Below are 21,110 nucleotides of genomic sequence, written 5' to 3' on the forward strand. Positions count from 1 at the left end.
AACCGTTACAGCAAACAAGATCAGTGAAGTGTATGAAAACTTTCAAAGTTCATTTCCGCGTCTTGAAATATAAGCGATATGCCTCCATTAACTGATCACAAATATCCACGCCTCCCATCGATTTGTTGTATTCTCTTACTATCCTTGGGGCTGGAACTTCAACATACCTTTATTCTTTTTTTTCCCCAGCGTTTAACATTGGATACCGGTTCACAACCATAAGCTGATGATGCCAGGATTACCGCTTTAGAATCTTTCCACTGCACCACGACTATATTGTCTTCGCTATGACAAAATTCTTTCATATCGCCCCTTTTCATTTGTTTTTCATTGGTGAGGTGGATATTTTTTATTCTGTTTCTCATAATTGTCCCAGTGGCATAAATACCACGACTTAAAAGCGTCTGAAGAAGCGGTATTTTCGTAAAGTAGCGATCAAAAGAAACTTTTGAACCTTCTGGCAGTGTTTCAACCAAACGCAAAACGAAGGCTGGTCCTAGACCCAAGTACGTATTCGAAAGTGGTGTCGTCTTTCCTTGATAGATTTCAAAATCAAGCACCAGACCTTCAGATGTTGTTAAGACTTCATTCTTCAATCCTACTTCTCTTGGTTTGTTAGGGAGACTTTGTCGAACAGGACAACGGCCAGTGAATGGGATCATTTATTCGTCTATAGAATAATTATCGCCTGGCTTTCTGGGAAGGCTTCGACAAGCTTAACTTCAATCAAAGGTTTTATTTTCCAAAAGACATTGGATTGTTTCTCTTCTTCTGTTACTTCATTGGCGTCCACCACATGGAGACACATGCAGTAGACAAAAGAAGGAAACGATCGCGACTCATTGTATCAGCTACAATAGGAAGTCTTGTTTTTTTTTCCCAGTACATGCGCAATCTTGGGTAACGTATGCAACCCATTGCAACAATTATACCAAAGAAATTCTTTATTTCTCCGATTGTAGCCGCCAGTGGTTTTCCTTTCGTAAGCATATGGTACCTGTTTGTGTACTCCACTACCTTTTTAAAAAATCGTCATTGAAACAAGCAGAGAAATAATGTTTAGGAGACTCCAAAGTTACGTTAATTTCCGCAGATTGAGAAACACTCTCTTCCAATTGTATATCAAAAGGTCTTTTCCTCCAAATATCACGGCGATTGGCGTTTTCAGTGACATTTTGTGGTGTCTCTGTAGCGTTAATTTCGTGATCATCTTCGTCACTTTGATCGTCTAAAGTTTCATCTCCCACAGAAAGTAGTTCCCAAGTCGCATCCACAAGCTCGTCATCGCTACTAAAATCTTCTAAATCCGACTCCAATAGTGCACTAAGTATTTCGACTTCAGTGAATTGCTCTAAATGAAAAAAAGATCATATTCATATTTCGTTAAATAAGTCCTGACACGCACAATTGTATCACTTGAAACAAAACAGTTTAAAAAACACTTGAAGTTACAAAATAAATACTGAATGCCACTTTTTAATTAAAACTTGTTCTGTTTTGATAGAGATTACACATTTTTGATAATGATTTTCACTTTTTAAACAAGTCCAATAATTTACCATACTTACTCCTCCGACTCATTTTTGCAAATGATTGAAATGCAATATTAAAATAGCAAAATTCACCAAAACTAACGGACACCGAAAACGGCCCGTTATGTTTTTTATCAAGCAAACAGCTCACACAATTGTGCTATTCAGGTCTCATTATAATAGGGCAGATATTGAAGGAAATAATAAAATTTAAACGCACACGCACAATTGTGCGTACACGGTCGGAAGGGGATAAAACCAACTAACCTTATCATCCACTTCTTTTATTTTGTATAGCTCAATCCAGTTAGATCTTAAAAAGAAAGCATTAAGACTCACATAGTCGGCGTTCTTAAACGAATAAGAAGGAAGATAGTTTGGTATTAGGCTAGGCTGAAAATCCAGGGAGATCTGCAGAGGCGGGTGATATTTATCCACAGTCGTGAAAGCAAGAGTTTCGTTGATTGAGAGATCCAAATTACTGAAACATAAATCCAACAGTTTATTATTTTTATTTAAGATGTTATTGCCTTGTTGACACTCAATAAGGGCAGTGGTATCGTACAGCAGCTTCTCGCAATCAAAGCGCGGTGTACTGCTGGGCAAATTGTAGTCTCCCACTATCATGATCCTTGAATCCGGAAATTTTTCATTCAAATGTACAGTAGGTAGAAAAAATAAGTTATCAAAACAGCCAGCGCTGTTTGAAACGCTCTACACTTTTTCGCTTAATTGAAAATAATATTTTTTGTATATATTCGGAAAGTACCGTTATCAAAGTACCGCAATTGATGATTTTAGTGGCAATCGCTTATCTGGTAAGAAATTTTCGTAGCCTTCTATAAAAATGCTGAGTGGCAAAGCGTGGAAAAAGTAAGTTATCAAGTGCAGTAATTAGTGTTTGTCATATTAAAACTTGAAAATAAATTACAAAAACGCATTAAATGTGCAAGAATTGTTAATTTTACTAATTTTGAAATTGAATTGGTTACTAAAGTTTTCGTTTTTTTTTAATTTAAGTTTTTGAAATATTAAGGCGATTTTTACGGTAAATTAAAAAAAAAATCTGAAAAAGGTGAATTTTAAACAATTAACGAATGAGGAATGTTCAACCATAATTAATTTTCATAAGGATGATCACATGCAGCGTTTTATTACTAAAAAATTTAATAATAGCAAGGTCGCAATACGGAAAGTTATTGCCGGCTACTAAAAAGAAAATCGAGTCATCAGGAAGAAGAAGCAAGGGCGCCCAAAAATAACAACGGGAGAGTTTACAAACGAATTTCCAATTCTGATCCCTTCAAATTAGTTCAAAATTTTGCACACAGCTTATAAAAAAAGCATGAATGCCCCTCAGTGCACACTGTCCGTAACAGATTGCACCAAACCAATATTCACAGCCGCGATGCAAGAAAGTTACTCTACCTAAATGAGGCAAATAAAAAAAATGACAAGCATTTTATAAAGAGCACTTATTAAAATCTTAAAATTATTGGCATAAAGTGCTGTGGACTGATGAATCGATGATTTGTCTTCGTTATTCTCACTGTATGGTTTACGTTTGGTGCTCACCCGAACAAGAACTATTATACAAGTGCATTCTACCCACAGTTAAGTCGTTGGAAAAGGGCTTAATGGTTTGGGGATGCTTATCTATGAATAGCCCTGGCAATAGAAATTCCTGGAAGGAAAAGTTACTGCTGAAGTTTATTTAAATATTTTAAAGGAGCACGCCATCCCCGAAGGTCACTGATTAATTGAGCCGGATATCCTTCTTCAACAGGACAACGCGCCTATTCATACTGCAAAAATCATCACAGAACATCTACAAAATGAAAATGTGAGTGTATTGAAATGGCCTCCTCAAAGTCCTGACTTGTTATCAATTGAAAAAGGTTGGGCAGCCCTTACGATGCGTATAACTGAGGAGAACCCCTAAAACCTGGTTGACTTGAAGAACTGCATCTACATATAACATTTGGAATAATTTTCCTCAAAATTATTGTTTGAAGCTTGCCAACTTCATGAAATAACGATTGGGTCAACTAGCAAGACGTAATTATGGACATTGTAGATATTAAACAATTTGATAACTTATTTTTTCTACATGCAATTTACCGTATGTGTGTATGTTTTCCTTTTATAAAAGCAATGAACTTCTCTTTTGTTTTAAAATGATTTTAATTAGATACTTTGAAATATGGTCTCAATAAAAAAATAATATTTCGTTTGAAAAATAAAAACTTTTAAATTTTACTCACATCTCTGATTTATATTTCACTTTGATAACTTACTTTTTCTACCTACTGTATTAATGTTTCAGTATGGGCATAGTATATCTCATAATTAGATTGTGGTGGTATATATACGCACCCAATGATGATACAAGCATTATCACCTTTGATCCTTATGAAGATCTGTTCTAGGTTATTGTTTCCAATGGATATAAGCTCAGCTTTAATTATTCGTTTAAAAGCAATCAGGACACCACCTCCTCTCTCGCATCCTGTCGAAGTATCTCTGTCCTTCCTTAGTGTGATATAGGAGCTATCGATGAATTCGTTATTTTGAATGGATGAGTAAAGCCAGGACTCTGTGATGCATATTACGTCGTGCGAACTACTTGCTGATGAGGTTAGGAACTCGCTCAGTTTTGTCCTTAGACCGCGCGTATTCTGGTAGTATATTTGTAGCTGCTTTAGATTTCCTTTCCTCGACGACTTGGCGAAAGTTAGTGTTAACAATTTTAGGCGTGCCATTCACGTATTTAATGGTTTTGTTTTTCACGCCACTTTCATTCAGCAATTTAAGTTTTTCCCTCAGTGATTGCAAATGTGACTGCTGAGCCGGAGTGAGATCTGACTTGAAGGAGACTCGTGTGTCAGGAACAGGTTTGGATCTTAGTATACTTCTGGCATAAGTGACAGACTGTGTCTCAATCAGCAAAGGCCTAGACCGATCGGGTGTTGGACGTCCTAGCCTGCGTAGCCTGAACGATTTTATATTGTCATGGAGCTCTTCAGGAATTACTGATGATAACCGTGCTCTATCTTCTTCTAGACGTACTTTACCGTCTACCGCCTTGGATTCGGTGATATTAAATGCGATCACATTGGCTTCTCGCTTCTTACGCTCATTGATCTCCGTAATAACCTCCTCTGGAGGAAGTGAAGAGAATGAACTTAATTTTTCTTCTATTTCCGCAACTCGTTTATCTAAATGTGAGCACTTTTTCGACATAGCCTCATTTAGTTTATTTATCTCACTCCTTATATCTGAGAGGTTACCCTCAATCGACTACTTAAATTTATCAAACTTCGACTCAATTTTGTTTGACAGTTTGATGAGTAAATTTTCATATTTATCGAGGGATTCATCGTCTGTGACGTCACTGTCAACTAACTTAGAATCTCGCTGGGCATCTGATATCCTTACACTAACATCGCAAAGACACTTGTCGCACTTCCAAACTGATTTGTTCCCCACGTGCTGTTGGCTAGCGACTTGAGGATTTTGTTTTGTGCGGCTCTGTACCTTGGCGATAATCGCGGTCGTATGAGAAGGAGCGGTCGTATGGGGAGAGAAGGAGCACCTAAAACCTACACCTAAAATCTTAGGGCTATTGACAGTCGGAATTTTGACGCCATCGACTGCAATATTAAATTCAAGTCTATACTCCTTCGCCCAGTTCGTAAATATGGTCGCAGTGGATTTGGTGGGGGAAAGTGTGAGGTTTCGTGCAGTGAGGAAACGAGAAAGGTCGGAGAGGTAGTTGTTTACCTTCGAACACGTGCCATCGATTCCGTTGCCCGACGTCAATATCGTGCAGTCATCTGCGTACGAGGTTATGGAAACCCTCTCTGGTGGTTCCGGGAGTTTCGAGATGTAGAAGTTAAACAGTAGCGGGGAGAGGCCACTGCGGAACCCCCTGTTTAATTCTTCTCAGTTTAGATGTTTCACCTCGAAATAGTACAAATGACTGACGACCGTTCAGATAGTTCATGGTCCACCTGTTTAGCCCTAGAGGAAGCGTAGTTTTTTCAATGTCCTGCAGTAGCGTTGTGTGGTTGACTGTGTCAAAAGCTTTTGATTTAGAGGATTTTGCTTTATTGATGGCACTGTGAACCTCCTCATCGGTGAAAGTAAGCGGCACGCTGTTTGGCGTTTTGCGCAAGTGGATAGGATGTTGCACCTGCTAAAAGTTTCTCAATGGATGTAAGGCAACCTATAATCTTTTTTCTTGTTGTACTTTGACCCGCAAAAGGGAACATGAAAAGGCACCACCTACAAGAACCAATTATATTTACGTTATTTATAGTTAAGCTTTTACCTGTATTAGATCAGCTAGAAGTATGCACCGAAATTGGTAAATGTTGTATCTAATAGTTGCCACATATTTATTTTTACTAAATATTGTCTCATTATGAAAAATGTCCGAACGCCTCCATCTGGTGGTGGCCATATATCCGAAAACCCAAAAACTACGGCAAATAAACTAATTCATTATGAAACAATTATAAACCAACAATCCAGGCAGTTGGAAACAATAGAGCATTATGCGCCGAATTAAAGAAAGAGATAGCATTTCTCAAAGCGGAAAATCACTACCTAAAAATAAAGAATTTAAGTTCTACAAATAACGAAATAAATGCTGAACTGTATGCAACAGACTCTTGCCCGCGAAACAGATTGGATCTAAAAAAAAAGGCTCAGCAAAAAAGGAAAGCTGAACTATCTCCTCAGCTTATGGTTCCAGCTACATCAAATACCATAAAAGAAGTCGAAAAAAATCAAACAGAAACGAAAATCTCACGACCTCCTCCAATAATGATATCGGGTGACTGTGAAACCAAAATATATAAATATCAAGCTTCTAAATAATAATACATATAAAATCCAATACATCAGACCGATGATTATAGAAAGTTAACCGAAACTTCTTATAATAATAAGCAATCTCGGCCAATTGAGGTAGTCGTTAAAAATTTACATCAATCAAATGACCCAGAGGCTAAAATATAAAACCTTGATAAGAAGAAATTCAAAGTTATAAACGCAGTCAACAAACTGAAGTGGAAAACGAAAGAGCCGTTAGATATGTTTCTTCTTACTTTCGATGCAACAGAAAATATAAATAACATCTTCTTCTTAATTGGTGTAGACACCGCTTACGCGATTATAGCCGAGTTAACAACCGTCAGTCGTCTCTTCTTTTCGCTACGTGGCGCCAATTGGATATTCCAAGCGAAGCCAGGTCCTTCTCCACTTGGTCCTTCCAACGGAGTGGAGGTCTTCCTCTTCTTCTGCTTCCCCCGGCGGGTACTGCGTCGAATACTTTAAGAGCTGGAGTGTTTTCGTCCATCCGGACAACATGACCTAGCCAGCGTAGCCGCTGTCTTTTAATTCGCTGAACTATGTCAATGTCGTGGTATATCTCGTACAGCTAATCGTTCCATCGAATGCGATATTCGCCGTGGCCAACGCGCAAAGGACCATAAATCTTCGCAGAACTTTTTTCTCGAAAACTCGCAACGTCGACTCATCCATTGTTGACAACGTCCAAGCCTCTGCACCATATAGCTGGACGGTTATTATGAGTGACTTATAGAGTTTGGTTTTTGTTCGTCGAGAGAGGACTTTGCTTCTCCATTGCCTACTCAGTCCGAAGTAGCACCTGTTGGCAAGAGTTATCCTGCGTTGGATTTCCACGCTGACGTTGTTGGTGGTGTTAATACTGGTTCCTAAATAGAAAAATTATCTACAACTTCAAAGTTATGACTGTCAACAGTGACGTGAGAGCCAAGTCGCGAGTGCGACGACTGTTTGTTTGATGACAGGTGATATTTCGTCTTGCCCTCGTTCACTGCCAGACCCAAAAAAATATTACAATATTTAAAAATAATACCTTTCGGAACGTTTTTTTTTCGAATTAAACATGGAGATATCAACTCTGATTTAAAGGAAATAAAAGCTGGTGTTCCTCAGGGTAGTGATGACAATTGTATTACATCAACATTTGCAGATGATACTGCGGTTCTGTCTGTCGGCAAAACACAAACTGCATCAAAATACAAGGTTGCAGGAACATTTAAACAAAATATTTGAATGGAGAGCTAAATGGCGAGTAAAATTAAACGAAACTAAATAAGGATATATGTCCCTGTACTTAAACGGTGTGCAAATATCATATCACAATACTGCGAAATATCTAGATATAACACTGGACACAAAACTTAGATGGAGTTCACATGTCAAAAAGAAAAAAGAAGAATTCGAAATAAAATTCATAAACATGTATTGGCTATTGGGTAGAAACTCTGCATTATCCACATATAACAAAATTCTAGTCTACAATCAGGTGTTCAGACCAGTTTGGACTTATGGGATACAACTTTGGGGCTGCTAGCATTGTTGCACAAATCCAGCGATTCCAAAAGTTTTAAGATGCGCCGTCAATGCGCCTTGGTATGTTCGCAGTCACGATTGCTGCATCAATCAACAAATGTGCAAAGTCTCATATGGAAAGACTTTCTGGCCCAGTGATCACTGAAGCCAGGGCTCTTGTCGCTCGAAGTAAATTGAAAGAAATGCTTAAATGCAAAAAACCGTATCACCTTATACAGTAACCAGATTCTCTGCAATTTATACGCAGAGCACCATTAATTATTTTGTATTATACAATAAGCAAAACAAATTTTTCGTTTATTTTATGTTAACTAGTTGCAATGGCATTGAAAAAAAAAATAAAAAAAAGAAAAAACGTTAACTTCGGTTGCACCGAAGCTAAATACCCTTCATAGGTGCATTTCTGTTAGTAACTATGTGTTCAGTTTGTATGAAAGCTATATGCTATAGCAATGCGATCTGAACAATTTCTTCGGAGATTACATTGTTGGCTTAAAAAATAATCTATACCAAATTTCGTGAATATATCTCGTCAAATGTGAAAGTTTTCCATACAAGAACTTGATTCCGATCGTTCAGTTTGTATGGCAGCTATATGCTATAGTAATCCGATCGAAACAATTTCTTCGGAGATTACATTGTTGCCTAATAATCTATACCAAATTTCGTGAATATATCTCGTCAAATGTGAAAGTTTTCCATACAAGAACTTGATTCCCATCGTTCAGTTTGTATGAAAGCTATATGCTATAGCAATCCGATCTGAACAATTTCTTCGGAGATTACATTGTTGCCTTAAAAAATAATCTATACCAAATTTCGTGAATATATCTGGTCAAATGTGAAAGTTTTCCATACAGGCACTTGATTCCGATCGTTCAGTTTGTATGGCAGCTATATGCTATAGTAATCCGATCGGAACAATTTCTTCGGAGATTACATTGTTGCCTTAAAAAATAATCTATACCAAATATATATATGAATATATCTCGTCAAATGTGAAAGTTTTCCATACAAGAACTTGATTCCGATCGTTCAGTTTGTATGGCAGATATAGTGGTCCGATATCGGTAGTTCCGACAAATGAGCAACTTCTTGAAGAGAAAATGACGTTTGCAAAATTTCAAAACGATATCTTAAAAACTGAGGGACTAGTTTGTATATATACAGACAGACAGACGGACAGACAGACGGGCATGGCTAAATCGACTCAGCTCGACATACTGATCATTTATATATAGACTTTATAGGTTCTCCGACCCTTCCTTCTGGGTGTTACAAACATCGTGACAGACTTAATATACCCTGTTCAGGGTATAAATATATATATATCAAGAAAAAAAAAATGATTTATGTATTTGGAGTATAATCCTATTTTGTATTAATTTTTATTCGTTTGATAAATGTGTAGATATGACAATGCAAAATATGAAAGAAAGAGTTGCTATAAATCGAGAAATTTCAAAATAAAATTACGAAGTTTCCAAATTTATATGAAAATATCTCGAAAACTACAGTACTTGTCCAATAAATTACGAACGAAGTAAAAATTAGTTCTAACTTTAATCATTAATAAAAACATAAATATTTGGCTAATTTTAGAAAAAAATTATTTTTTATATGCTATATACATTAAACTTAAATTATTATATTTTTGTATTGAATCATATTCAATATTTTGTCGCCATATATATATATATATTTTTTTTTTTGTTTTTTTGCTCTCGTTCGTAATTTATTGGACAAGTACTGTATATGCGACGGCTATAATTATATATATTCTTAATCTGAAGCATCAGCTCTATCCAACCATACCACTTTTAACCCTGATGGTATACAAAAGTCGGCCCGTATCTTCTAGCGTTTTTAATGTTTGTAGTAAAACTGAATACCAAACATAGCCTCTAGTTTGCACATTATTAACAACTGCGCATTTTTATTTCTTACATAAAGTATTTAATAACCAGTCATAGGCCATGTTATTCATATTCATATTTTACACTGCTTTATTTGTAGAAATTGTGGTTTTCCGATTTTGTGTTTCTTTTGGTGGTAACTGTTCATAGTCGGCTATATATCCGTGTTCTTACCAGTTTTTTTCAACCGTAATTATTGATAAGTTTTTCGTTTGCGATATTTTAAGTTCGCCGATATTGGGCCGCTTTGCATGCAGCTGCTATAAAAAGTTCTTGTATGAAGAACTTTTTTATTTGACGAAATAATTTCATATACATTTATTTTCCAAAGGTACATCTGAAGAACTTTATATCGGATCACTATGGCATACAGCTGCCATAAAGCAGAACAATCAAAATTCTTGTAATTAAAACTCTTTTGCTTGACAAAATACCTTACCGATTATTGGCGTTGTAGCGTTGTCTACAATCTTCGAAAAAGTTATTTAGATCAAACCATTATAACTTATACAAGCAGACTGATCGAAATCAAGTTCTTGACATTCGGCTCTAAGTAACTACTTCAGGAATTAAATTCTATTAAGGGAAACTCGAAAATGTGAAAGGTATGATGCGGCACTTATAGCGAGCTCTGCCTACGGGATCAAATCGCTACTGGTGCAGGAGTGTAGGGGATGTTCGAGTAAGCAAATAACTGCGGCAATTTTGCGACAGTGTTGTTTTGCTGCAGATACTCAGCTGATACTTATATTGCAACATTTTTGCGTCGAATATGATGCCTTGCTATACTGCCGCAGTGATTGAGACTCGAACATCCCCGTATAGACGCAGGATAAAGGCCCTTGGATCCCTATTTTCAAATGAAGATCAGAACGCGTTAATAGCACCTAGCAGTATATTGGAATTTATTAATGTGATGGGACTAAATGAGTCTTCGTGACTTAGAAAAGGACACAATAGACCTAAGGTCGCGGTGCATACCTCTTTTATTAATCTTTTCATCTAAAAGTATGATGGCTTTGGCCATTTTTTTTTTTTTTTTTTTTTTTTCAGAACACACGAACATTGAGTACACTCGATTTATTTCTTTCGCAATTAAGTGGACAAGAAAATTATCCGTGCAGAAAAGTCAAATAATGTGCATAGTTTTTGCAGGTTATTTGTTAAACAATCGGACTAAATACGCAAAAGACTAAAACGTGTTTTTGCATCTAAAATAATAATAAATAATTATTGAAACACATTTGCAGAATATGATTGATATCATAATTAAATTCTTCAATATGTAGGGGGTGTAATTTATCTCTAATTCGAATTCAAGACTTTTAGAGTCTGAAGAGTAACTGAAATATGTTGGTAATTGTTTTTTAATATATGTACGAGTATAAGGTTTTGCAGCTTTCTAAACTCCTCTATTAGGGTAACATTAACGTTTAAAAATCAATTTAGTTAATACGTAGTTAAACCTTTAATCAGCACATGTACTAAAGTATAATTTATTTATTCTAGGTATGTGCAGTGAATAATGTCAATCTAAGAATTAATTGAGTGCTCGAGCATACGTCGATTTTTTGTACTAAATCAAGTGTCCTAAAATACCACAAATACTATAGACTTCGTTATTTGTATGAAAACAAATAAACCAAAAGATTTTTAAATATAAACTAAACTAATAACTATTCTAATACCAATTCAATTACAATATTGAATTTCAATAGTAAACTTAAAAAGTGTACAAAACATATGTTAAATATGTATGCATTCAAAATAAAAATGAAAAGTTAAGTTGTATGAACAGGGTGTTGCAGTAATATAAATTAGATATAACACTCCGACACATGTTACACGAGGGCGATAAGAGCATCACTAAATAAATGCATCGCAGCGGCAAATAACAACTCAACAAAAAATTACCCATAATATTAATATAACATTGCGAATCCTCTTGAGCCGGCAAAAGAGCAAAATATAGTGAATCAGACGTACGCACAATGCTAGCAGCTAATTTACCAGTATGTCAATACGCTGGAATGGTAAGATGTTGAAATATTTTGAATTTGTGTTCATAAACCTCTTACATCTGAGTGAAATTCTATATGTTACCTAAAATGTTCGATTTGTTAAATGACGAGACACAGTATGAAATACTTTTTGTCTTTAATAATTTTTGTTTGGTTTTTACAATACTAAATTCAAACTGTCAACTTTTCTCTTATAACAGTATATAACTCTACTCAATTGCATTATAAGCTAGGTATCTTAACTGGTAGTAGGTGATAGGTTACATTAAGAACATTATTGACAGTTATTGTACAAAGAGCGAAGTAACGAAATAGTACAGAAACAGAAAACCAGCTGAAACTAGCAGGAAGATATCAAAATGTTATTTTTCACAATCATTTCATGTCAACACTCCAAAATCAATCAATAGAAGTTTTATTTTCACAATTCAAAACAATGAAAATGAATGCGTCAAATATCGCTTGTATACATATGTGCTTTAATAGCGGTTTCTTCATATGGCAGTAGATATTTTCTGCTAGTAAAAGTTTTACTAGTAGAAACTAGCAGCTCGACTAGCTCAAGTAGTTTTCAAATGACAGTGAACAAGGATTTTGGAAACTTGTTTTTGAGAAAAACGTGGATAAAGTTTATGAACTAAAAAGTGACGAAAAAAATTACCCCATATATGTACTGTCAAAAGTGTGCTCAATAATGATCTAAAAGTCTATATAAAAGAAGTTAGTTCATATATATATATGGCTCGTTAGTCTTTGACCAAGCATCTGGATAGCCAGAAAACATCCGTTTAAAGGCGAGCTAAATTGAGAAGACGAAACAACCCCTCTACAGGGTAGTGCGCTGGGCTTGGGACCCGCCATGAAAAAACACTACCAAGGAAAAGAAGAAAACAGCCTAGGTGAGAGACCCCCTTTTTGATGACGACCACTGCAAATGTTTTAAGGATTACGATTTAAGGGTATGCACCTGGAATATTCGGTCCCTTATTTGGGAAGGTACCGCTGCCCAGCTGGTTGATGCCCTCGTTAGAGTGAAGGCTGACATCACAGCCGTGCTGGAAATGCAATGGACGGGACATGGACTGAGGCGAGTAGGTCCTTGTGGCATTTTTGCAAATTTGGTGTGGTATTCGTGGTGGGAGAGAGACTCCGTCGCCAAGTACTATCAATCCCCGCGGTTGATGAATATCTAGCCACAACCCGCATCAAGAATAAAATAGAATATTAATTGAGGTTCTGCACCGCGACCTAGGGTCTATTGTGCCCTCTCCTATATCACATGACCTCCCAGACTCCAGCAGGCTGAACATTTCTTGTAGTTTGCCGGGTGCTAGTGAGGTGATGTGATTCCTGGTGATATAGACGGAATCCAGGGCCTTTAGGCTTTTTCCACAAATTGCAGCGCAATCTAGGATTAGGTGTGCTGGTGTTTCCTGTTCCAGGTCGCAGAACCGGCAGTTAGCACAGGAGACCATGCCCAAGTTGGACAGGTGCTTCCTGAGCTTACAGTGCCCTGTGTAGACTGCGACGAGGAGACGGAATTTCTCACGGGGGAGGTTAGTTAATTATTTAAACCTGGAGAGGTTATACCCTCCTAGGAGCAGTTTTGCATGGCGCATACTTGCTGCCTGCCGCCAGTGCCGCTCTCTCTCCTCCGTGCGGAGCAGCTCCTTAAGAGTGTGGGGTCCTACTGCTATGTACGGCTCTGGTCCCAACATCTTGGACGCTGCCGCCGTGCGGGCCAGTTCGCCGGCATTCTCATTTCCTTCTACTCCCTTGTGCCCTGGTACCCAAAGTAGGTGCACCCGGTTGCACAAGGACAGGCGGTTTAGCCTTTCTATGTATTCCTCGACTAAAAGCGATTTGGTCTCGTACGACAAGATCGCTTTTAGTGCCGCTTGACTATCACTGAGAATAGCTATGAGCTGGTTGCGATAGTTGCGGTTGAGGTTGACTTCAGCGCACTGACTAATGGCAAGAACTTCAGCCTGGAAGATGCTTGGGAAGCAGCCCATAGGAATGGACAGCTTAGTACGCGGACCCGCAATACCTTCCCCAATGCCTTCCGGTGTTTTTGAGCCATCAGTGTACCACTGAATGGTACTGTCTTCCAGCAGCTTTTCCAACGTGGAACCATTCCATTCCTTCTTGCTGCCTAGAGTTATTTTGAAATTCTTCTTGAGGCTTATTTTCTTCGTTGTGCCGTCTCTTGGGAGGAGGGCCAGCGGTGTGCTTTGTCTAGAGGACATTATCTTCCCTCTTCCACAGCCTTCTGCTGACATTAGCAGCATGCTGTGCTTTGCTGCTAGCTTGATCACCTGATGCAGCGGTGTGAGTTCTAATATGACTTCCAGTGCCACCGTGGAGCATGTGCGAATTGCCCCCGAAGCACAGACACATGCAAGTCTTTGCAGCTTTGACAGTCTCTGAATCACAGATGACTGCGCTGCTTTGGTGGCCCAGGCATCCGCTCCATAGGTGACGATAGGCCATCTAATGATATTTGGCTTTCAGTCCCATGATCTGCCGGCCAGGCGTCTGCAAATCATAAGCGCTCTAGTTGCTTTGGACAGCGTTAAGTCCAAATGCCTGCTCCATCTTAACATTGCGTTAAGGTAAGGCCAAGGAATTTGACCTCCTTAGACATTTCCACCTCTGTGCCTCCAATTGTTAGGGAACTCAGGCCCGGAAGAGATCTCCGCTTAGTGAATGGGATCACGGTGGTTTTTGCTGGGTTGATGTTTAGCCGTACCATGTTGCACCATCCTTTCGCCAGGTTTAACCCTCTTTGAACAACACTGGGCTAAACAACAAGTGCTAAATTTTGTGCTGACAGTTATTAGTTGTTTTATTTATTTTCATAAATATCTAAATTTAATTGCTTAACGATTTGTTAAGTTAGGTGAAAGTAATCGAAGTGAACAATAAGTACGGTGATTATGCCGCCTAAAAAGTCAACCAGCAAATTTGCTTGCGGGGCTTGTCTTAATGTTATTCGTGAAGGTACCAGCAGCATTCAATGTGCTCAATGCAGCTACTGACATCACGCTCGGTGTACCGGACTCAGCAGCGAAGAATTTAGGGCTACAGCTAATAAAGTATTAAAAAACGAATCAGTTTGGAAGTGCGACAAGTGTCTTTGCGAGGTTAGTGTAAGGATATCAGATGCCCAGCGAGATTCTAAGTTAGTTGACAGTGACGTCACAGATAAATATGAAAATTTACTCATCCAGCTGTCAAGCAAAATTGAGTCGAAGTTCGATAAATTTAAGCAGTCGATTGACGGTAACCTCTCAGATATAAGGAGTGAGATAAATAAACTGAACGAGGCTATGTCGAAAAAGTGCTCACATTTAGATAAACGAGTTGCGGAAATAGAAGACAAATAAAGTTCATTCTCTTCACTTCCTCCAGAGGAGGTTATTACGGAGATCAATGAGCTTAAGAAGCGGGAAGCCAATGTGATCGCATTTAATATTACTGAATCCAAGGCGGTAGACAGTAAAGTACGTCTGGAAGAAGATAGAGCACGGTTATCATCAGTCATTCCTGAAGAGCTCCATGACAATATGAAATCGTTCAGGCTACGCAGGCTAGGGCGTCCAACACCCGATCGGTCTAGGCCTTTGCTGATTGAGCCAGAAGTATACTTATGCCAGAAGTATACTAAGATCCAAACCTGATCCTGACACACGAGTCTCCTTCAAGTCATATCTCACTTCGGCTCAGCAGTCACATTTGCAATCACTGAGGGAAAAATTTAAATTGCTGAATGAAAGTGGCGTGAAAAACAAAACCATTAAATACGTGAATGGCACGCCTAAAATTGTTAACACTAACTTTCGCCAAGTCGTCGAGGAAAGGAAATCTAAAGCAGCTACAAGTATTCTACCAGTCTATGGACAAAACTGAGCGAGTTCCTAACCTCATCAGCAAGTAATTCGCACGACGTAATATGTATCACAGAGTCCTGGCTTTACTCATCTATTCAAAATAACGAATTCATCGATAGCTCCTATATCACACTAAGGAAGGACAGAGATACTTCGACAGGATGCGAGAGAGGAGGTGGTGTCCTGATTGCTTTTAAACGAATAATTAAAGCTGAGCTTATATCCATTGGGAACAATAACCTAGAACAGATCTTCATAAAAATCAAAGGTGATAATGCTTGTATCATCATTGGGTGCGTATATATACCACCACAATCTAATTATGAGATATACTATGCCCATACTGAAACATTAATACATTTGAAAGAAAAATTTCCGGATTCAAGGATCATGATAGGGGGAGACTACAATTTGCCCAGCAGTACACCGCGCTTTGATTGCGAGAAGCTGCTGTACGATACCACTGCCCTTATTGAGTGTCAACAAGGCAATAACTGTTGGATTTATGTTTCAGTAATTTGGATCTCTCAATCAACGAAACTCTTGCTTTCACGACTGTGGATAAATATCACCCGCCTCTGCAGATCTCCTTGGATTTTCAGCCTAGCCTAATACCAAACTATCTTCCTTCTTATTCGTTTAAGAACGCCGACTATGTGAGTCTTAATGCTTTCCTTTAATAAAAGAAGTGGATGATAAGGTTAGTTGGTTTTATAATAAAGTGCAAGAAGGTATTTCTCAGTTCGTTCCTGTATATTCGAGGAAACCAAGTAAATTTCCCTGCTGGTTCTCTAAAGAACTTATAAATAAAATTAAATTGAAGAAATCTGCACATATCAGATATAGGAAGAATAAAACTAAATCAAATTATAGATGTTTTAGCCAACTCAGACTCGAATGCAAGAAATTAAGTGCAATATGCTACAAGTCATACATTAATAAAGTGGAAAATCTAGTCTCTTCAGACAAAAATGAATTCTGGAGGTTTGTCAAGAACAAAAGGGGTACCGACATGGGAGTCCCAGCTACTATGACATGGAATGACCTAACCGCTCATTCGGGTGCGGAGATTAGTAATATCTTCGCATCTTACTTCAAAGACACCTATGTATACATTGAGCCCCAGCGGAGTTGGTCATCATCAATCTGCTGACATTTTAGGAAATGTGGAGCTAAAGGAATTTGATGCGAACTTCAACGAAGTTTTTAAGCAGCTGTTGGCCCTGGATCCAAAAAAAGGAGCAGGACCTGATGGTCTGCCTAATATATTTCTACGCAACTGTGCTGTCGGGCTCTGTGAACCTATCACGCATATATTCAGTAAGTCCTTTTATCACGGAACCTTTCCATCGGCGTGGAAATCGTCGTTCATCAGTCCCATCCACAAAAACGGCCCAAGATCTGACGTCACTAATTATAGACCTGTATGTATCCAATCTGCTTTAGCAAAACTGTTTGAGAAAATTGTCTTGCCTCAGTTGATATCATCATTTAGAAATATCATTTCTCCTAAGCAGCACGGATTTGTTGGTGGCAGATCCACTACAACAAACCTATATATATATGTCAACTACATCTTGAAGGCCATGGACAGTGGTATTCCAGTTCATTCAATATATACGGACTTTAGCAAGGCATTCGACAAAGTGGACCATGAGACTCTTATGGTGAAGCTAAAAAATTATGGAGTGAATTGCAATGCACTACGTTGGATCAGATCGTACCTAACAGGAAGAAGGTTGCAAGTAAGAATCGATGGACACATTTCAGATGAGTATGATGTCACATCTGGTGTTCCCCAGGGATCCCACCTTGGACCCATACTCTTCAACATATTTGTGAATGACATTGGGAGGAGTCTGCAGTCTGAATACTTATTATACGCTGACGATTTAAACATTTTTCCTAGAATTTCCACCGTTTCTGATATTCACATCTTACAAAACGATATAGATGAGCTGTATAACTGGTGTAAGATAAATAAACTTGTTTTGAATGTGGAAAAATGCGCAGTGATGTCCTTCACCCGTGCGCATATGCAGGTACCTTTAACCTACACGTTGAACAACCAAAGACTCACGGAAGTTGAAGACATCAGAGACCTGGGTATAACTATTGACAGAAGACTAAATTTCAAGGAACACATCGAGAGAATTACTTCGCAGGCATACAAAGTATTAGGCTTGATTAATCGGATGTGTAGGGAATTTGAGAACAATTGCTCGTTAACCTGCCTATTCTCAGCATTAGTGCTACCTATTCTAGAATATGGAACAGTGATTTGGTCCCCATTCACAGACTCAATGATCAACAGAGTAGAGAGAATCCAGCACAAGTTCTGCAAAGCGCTGCTATTTCATAACAGACACAGAAACGATATCAATTCAACAGAAGACGTCCGAAAAGTCCTGAAAATAAATGACCTGAAATCTCGAAGGCAGGTAGCAGACCTCATCTTCTTATTCAAAATCCTCAATGGATTAATTGATGCCCCAGGAATCCTCGCAGACTTTGAAATCGTACCAAATGAGCTTAACCTTAGATAGATGAGGATCCTGAAAACTTGCAGATCGAACAAAACCTATGTAATCAATGGCCCAAAGGAAAGAATCTGTAGATTGGTAAACTCTCTGCACGGTGACATTGACTTCTTCAGCGGATCTCTACAGAACCTCAGAAGGATCGTTAAAAAAGCTTTATTAAAATACTAGCATACGAACTAGGTTACGTGTTTAATTTCTAATTTTATATGTTTAAGCCTGTTGTTTTATTTATAATTATAATTGTTATTAGATGTATAGTGCCGAAAAGTATCGCGAATTTTGTGTTTTTTCAAAAATTATTTATTTATTCATGAATATCTATTTTGTCCCCTTCAAAGTAATCCCCATGAGATATTATACACTTGTGCCAACGGTTTTTCCAATCTTCGAAGCACTTCAAAAAATCATTTTTTTTTTATCTTCTTCAGCTCCTCCTTCAATGCCGTCTTTATCTCGTCAAGAGAAGCGTAACGTCGTCCTTTCGTGGACCTCTTCAGTTTAGGGAACAAGAAAAAGTCACAGGGGGCCAGATCTGGGGAATACGGTGGCTGCGGCATCATTAGTGTGTTGTTTTTGGCCAAAAAGTCGCGCACAAGCAACGATGTGTGTGAGCAGGGGCGTTATCGTAGTGCAAAAGCCAATTTTTGTTCTTCCACAAATCCGGGCACATAACTTCCTTGTGGCAAGAACTCATGATGCACCACGCCCCTGCAATCGAAGAAAACTGTCAGTTGCGATTCGCGATACTTTTTGAACACACCTCGTAGAAGGTTCCTATCTGTCAAATAATCAGTGTTACCGAGATCTTTTGGAAATCAACTAAAAGGAAAAAATAAAATAGATTTTCTTTAAGAAAAAGAAAAAAAGAATTTTGCAGTTGTCCATCGCAAAAAATCTGTTTATTACCCATCAATGGGGTGTGCAAGTTTTTTTCCAAAAAATCTCCCCGCGCTTCCAAAAAATCACCTTTCAAGTGTTTCAAGTTTTTTCGCGTTGGCTTCCTTTGGCCGCGCATCAAAAAAAGATAACCCTGGTCGGTTTAACACCGAAGTTTGTTAAGTTTTTTTTTCGCGTTAAATTTCTTTTTTAATCTGCCTTTCTATAGTATTTTTGTTAGTTTGTTCATATATATTTATGATAACAATGATTATTTGATAAATTGTAGCTATTTTTGCACTATATAATGTAAAATAAATGTGTATAAACGAATTATTGAAGTTTAGATAGATAGATAAATAATTGAGGAATGCACCGCGACCTTAGGTCTATTGTGCCGTCTCCTAACTCACAGGGACTCATTTAGCCCCAGCATATTGATAAAGTCTAATATCCTGCTGGGTGCTAGAGAGGCGACGTAAGGGGAGGGGTGTTGTGATCGTCTCTCCCGGAAAGTACGCGGATGCGAGGACGAAGTCCGATCCTTCCTTGTCCTTTACCCGCACCGCCACCAGGTCTGGCGTTAGAAACTCTGAAAAACAGAAAAAGGCCATATCGGCTCTAACGACTACACAAGAACGGGGACTCTCGCTAGAGAGATCCCAGATTACCTTGCTCCTTCTCGTGTTGAGGCCTCTTACCTCTCCTCTGAACATCCAAGGTTCCTGGATTAGAAGGATGCCCAGGTTATCCGAAATGAACCTCTTCACGATGACCGCCGAGGCTGCCGATGCGTGATGAAGCTTCACCTGGGCCACTTCTATGTCGGTTCTGGAGCTTATAATATGGGTTCGGTGAGAGACGGGTCCTCGTTCTGTCTACATCCGCGGCGGTGGTCGCAACCTGCCCAGCCGAGATGGATTCGCTGGGGGACTCATTTTGCTCTCCCAAAACCACAGCTGCAGACGCCTCGTGCTCTGCTGGGCGGGTTACGGATGGAGCCGGTGCTACGGTCATCCCCGTCGTTGCTCCTTGGCTCGTAGAAGTAGCCTTGGGCCTCCATGGCCTCACAACAATCTTGCCGAAGCGGAAATTCGGCCTAAATCCCTTCTGCCTGATATACTTATAGGATTCGTCATCCATTATGATGTTGAGGTTCCACCCAGAACCCTCAACACTGCTTGCTACATCCTTCCACGCCGAGGTACTTAAACCTTCGTTCTGGTTTCTCACCAGATTGAGCGCGAAGTCGTAGTTCTTATCTGCGCTTCTAGGAAAGAACGCCACCATGCTATGCAGTTGCGGTATTTGCGTGATCTCCTTCAGCCAGGTGGCCGACTTCTCATTCTGGCAGTCGACCAGCAGCAGGCCGCCCTTAAAGAAGATGCCGGTGAAGCCGACGCCGATAGATAGGGCATTTACAAGACAGTCCTGGAGAGCCGTCAGCTGTTCGGACTCTAGGGCCTCCGCCGGTTAGTTGCGGGTCAGCACTGCCATCCGGATGCTACTCACAGCCTTCGAGTATTTGCGGCTTGGAGCGCTTTCCACTGGTTTCCTGTGGTTTATCTTCCCGTATTCTCTTGGTTCTTGGTGGCTCCTGCGGTGTTATTAGGCCACTCTTCCTTTTCTCCATACGCACCTCCTCTTGGGGCGCCGGCCTTGCTTCGCTCCGTCCCTCCGACAAGGCTGCTTGAGCTCCTTCTTCTTGTTGCAGTCGATCCACCATTGGCACCTGTGCGTTGTGCATTATTAGGAGAGGGGTTGTTCCCACTGCTCCTACTTCCCACTGCTCCTACTCAGAGCCCGCTTTTCAGCTGGCTTCGGTGTCATGCCGTCTTCGAGGAATCTCAGGTACCACTTAAGAGTGGCTCCGCTCATTCCCGCTCTACGTGGGTCGTCATGACCTCCTGGCCGTCCTGGT

At 39.2% G+C, this 21,110-nt stretch overlaps 1 protein-coding gene across 6 annotated transcripts in view; it reads left to right on the top strand.

Annotated features, from left to right (window-relative positions):
* The window catches only part of LOC105224833 (protein Gawky), a 64,766-nt gene that overhangs the window by 26,983 nt on the left and 16,673 nt on the right, over positions 1 to 21,110 (top strand). For 4 of the 6 annotated variants that reach the window (XM_049460147.1, XM_049460149.1, XM_049460148.1 and 1 more), the window contains exon 2: positions 11,366 to 11,889. The exons of the other annotated variants lie outside the window; for them this stretch is intronic. In XM_049460147.1, coding sequence (XP_049316104.1) covers positions 11,848 to 11,889 — 42 coding nt within the window. In that variant the 5' untranslated portion in view covers positions 11,366 to 11,847. The remainder of the gene's footprint in view (positions 1 to 11,365; positions 11,890 to 21,110) is intronic. 6 annotated transcript variants of the gene reach the window in all.

This window comes from Bactrocera dorsalis, chromosome 6, assembly GCF_023373825.1.
Source record: "Bactrocera dorsalis isolate Fly_Bdor chromosome 6, ASM2337382v1, whole genome shotgun sequence".
Lineage (NCBI taxonomy): Eukaryota > Metazoa > Arthropoda > Insecta > Diptera > Tephritidae > Bactrocera > Bactrocera dorsalis.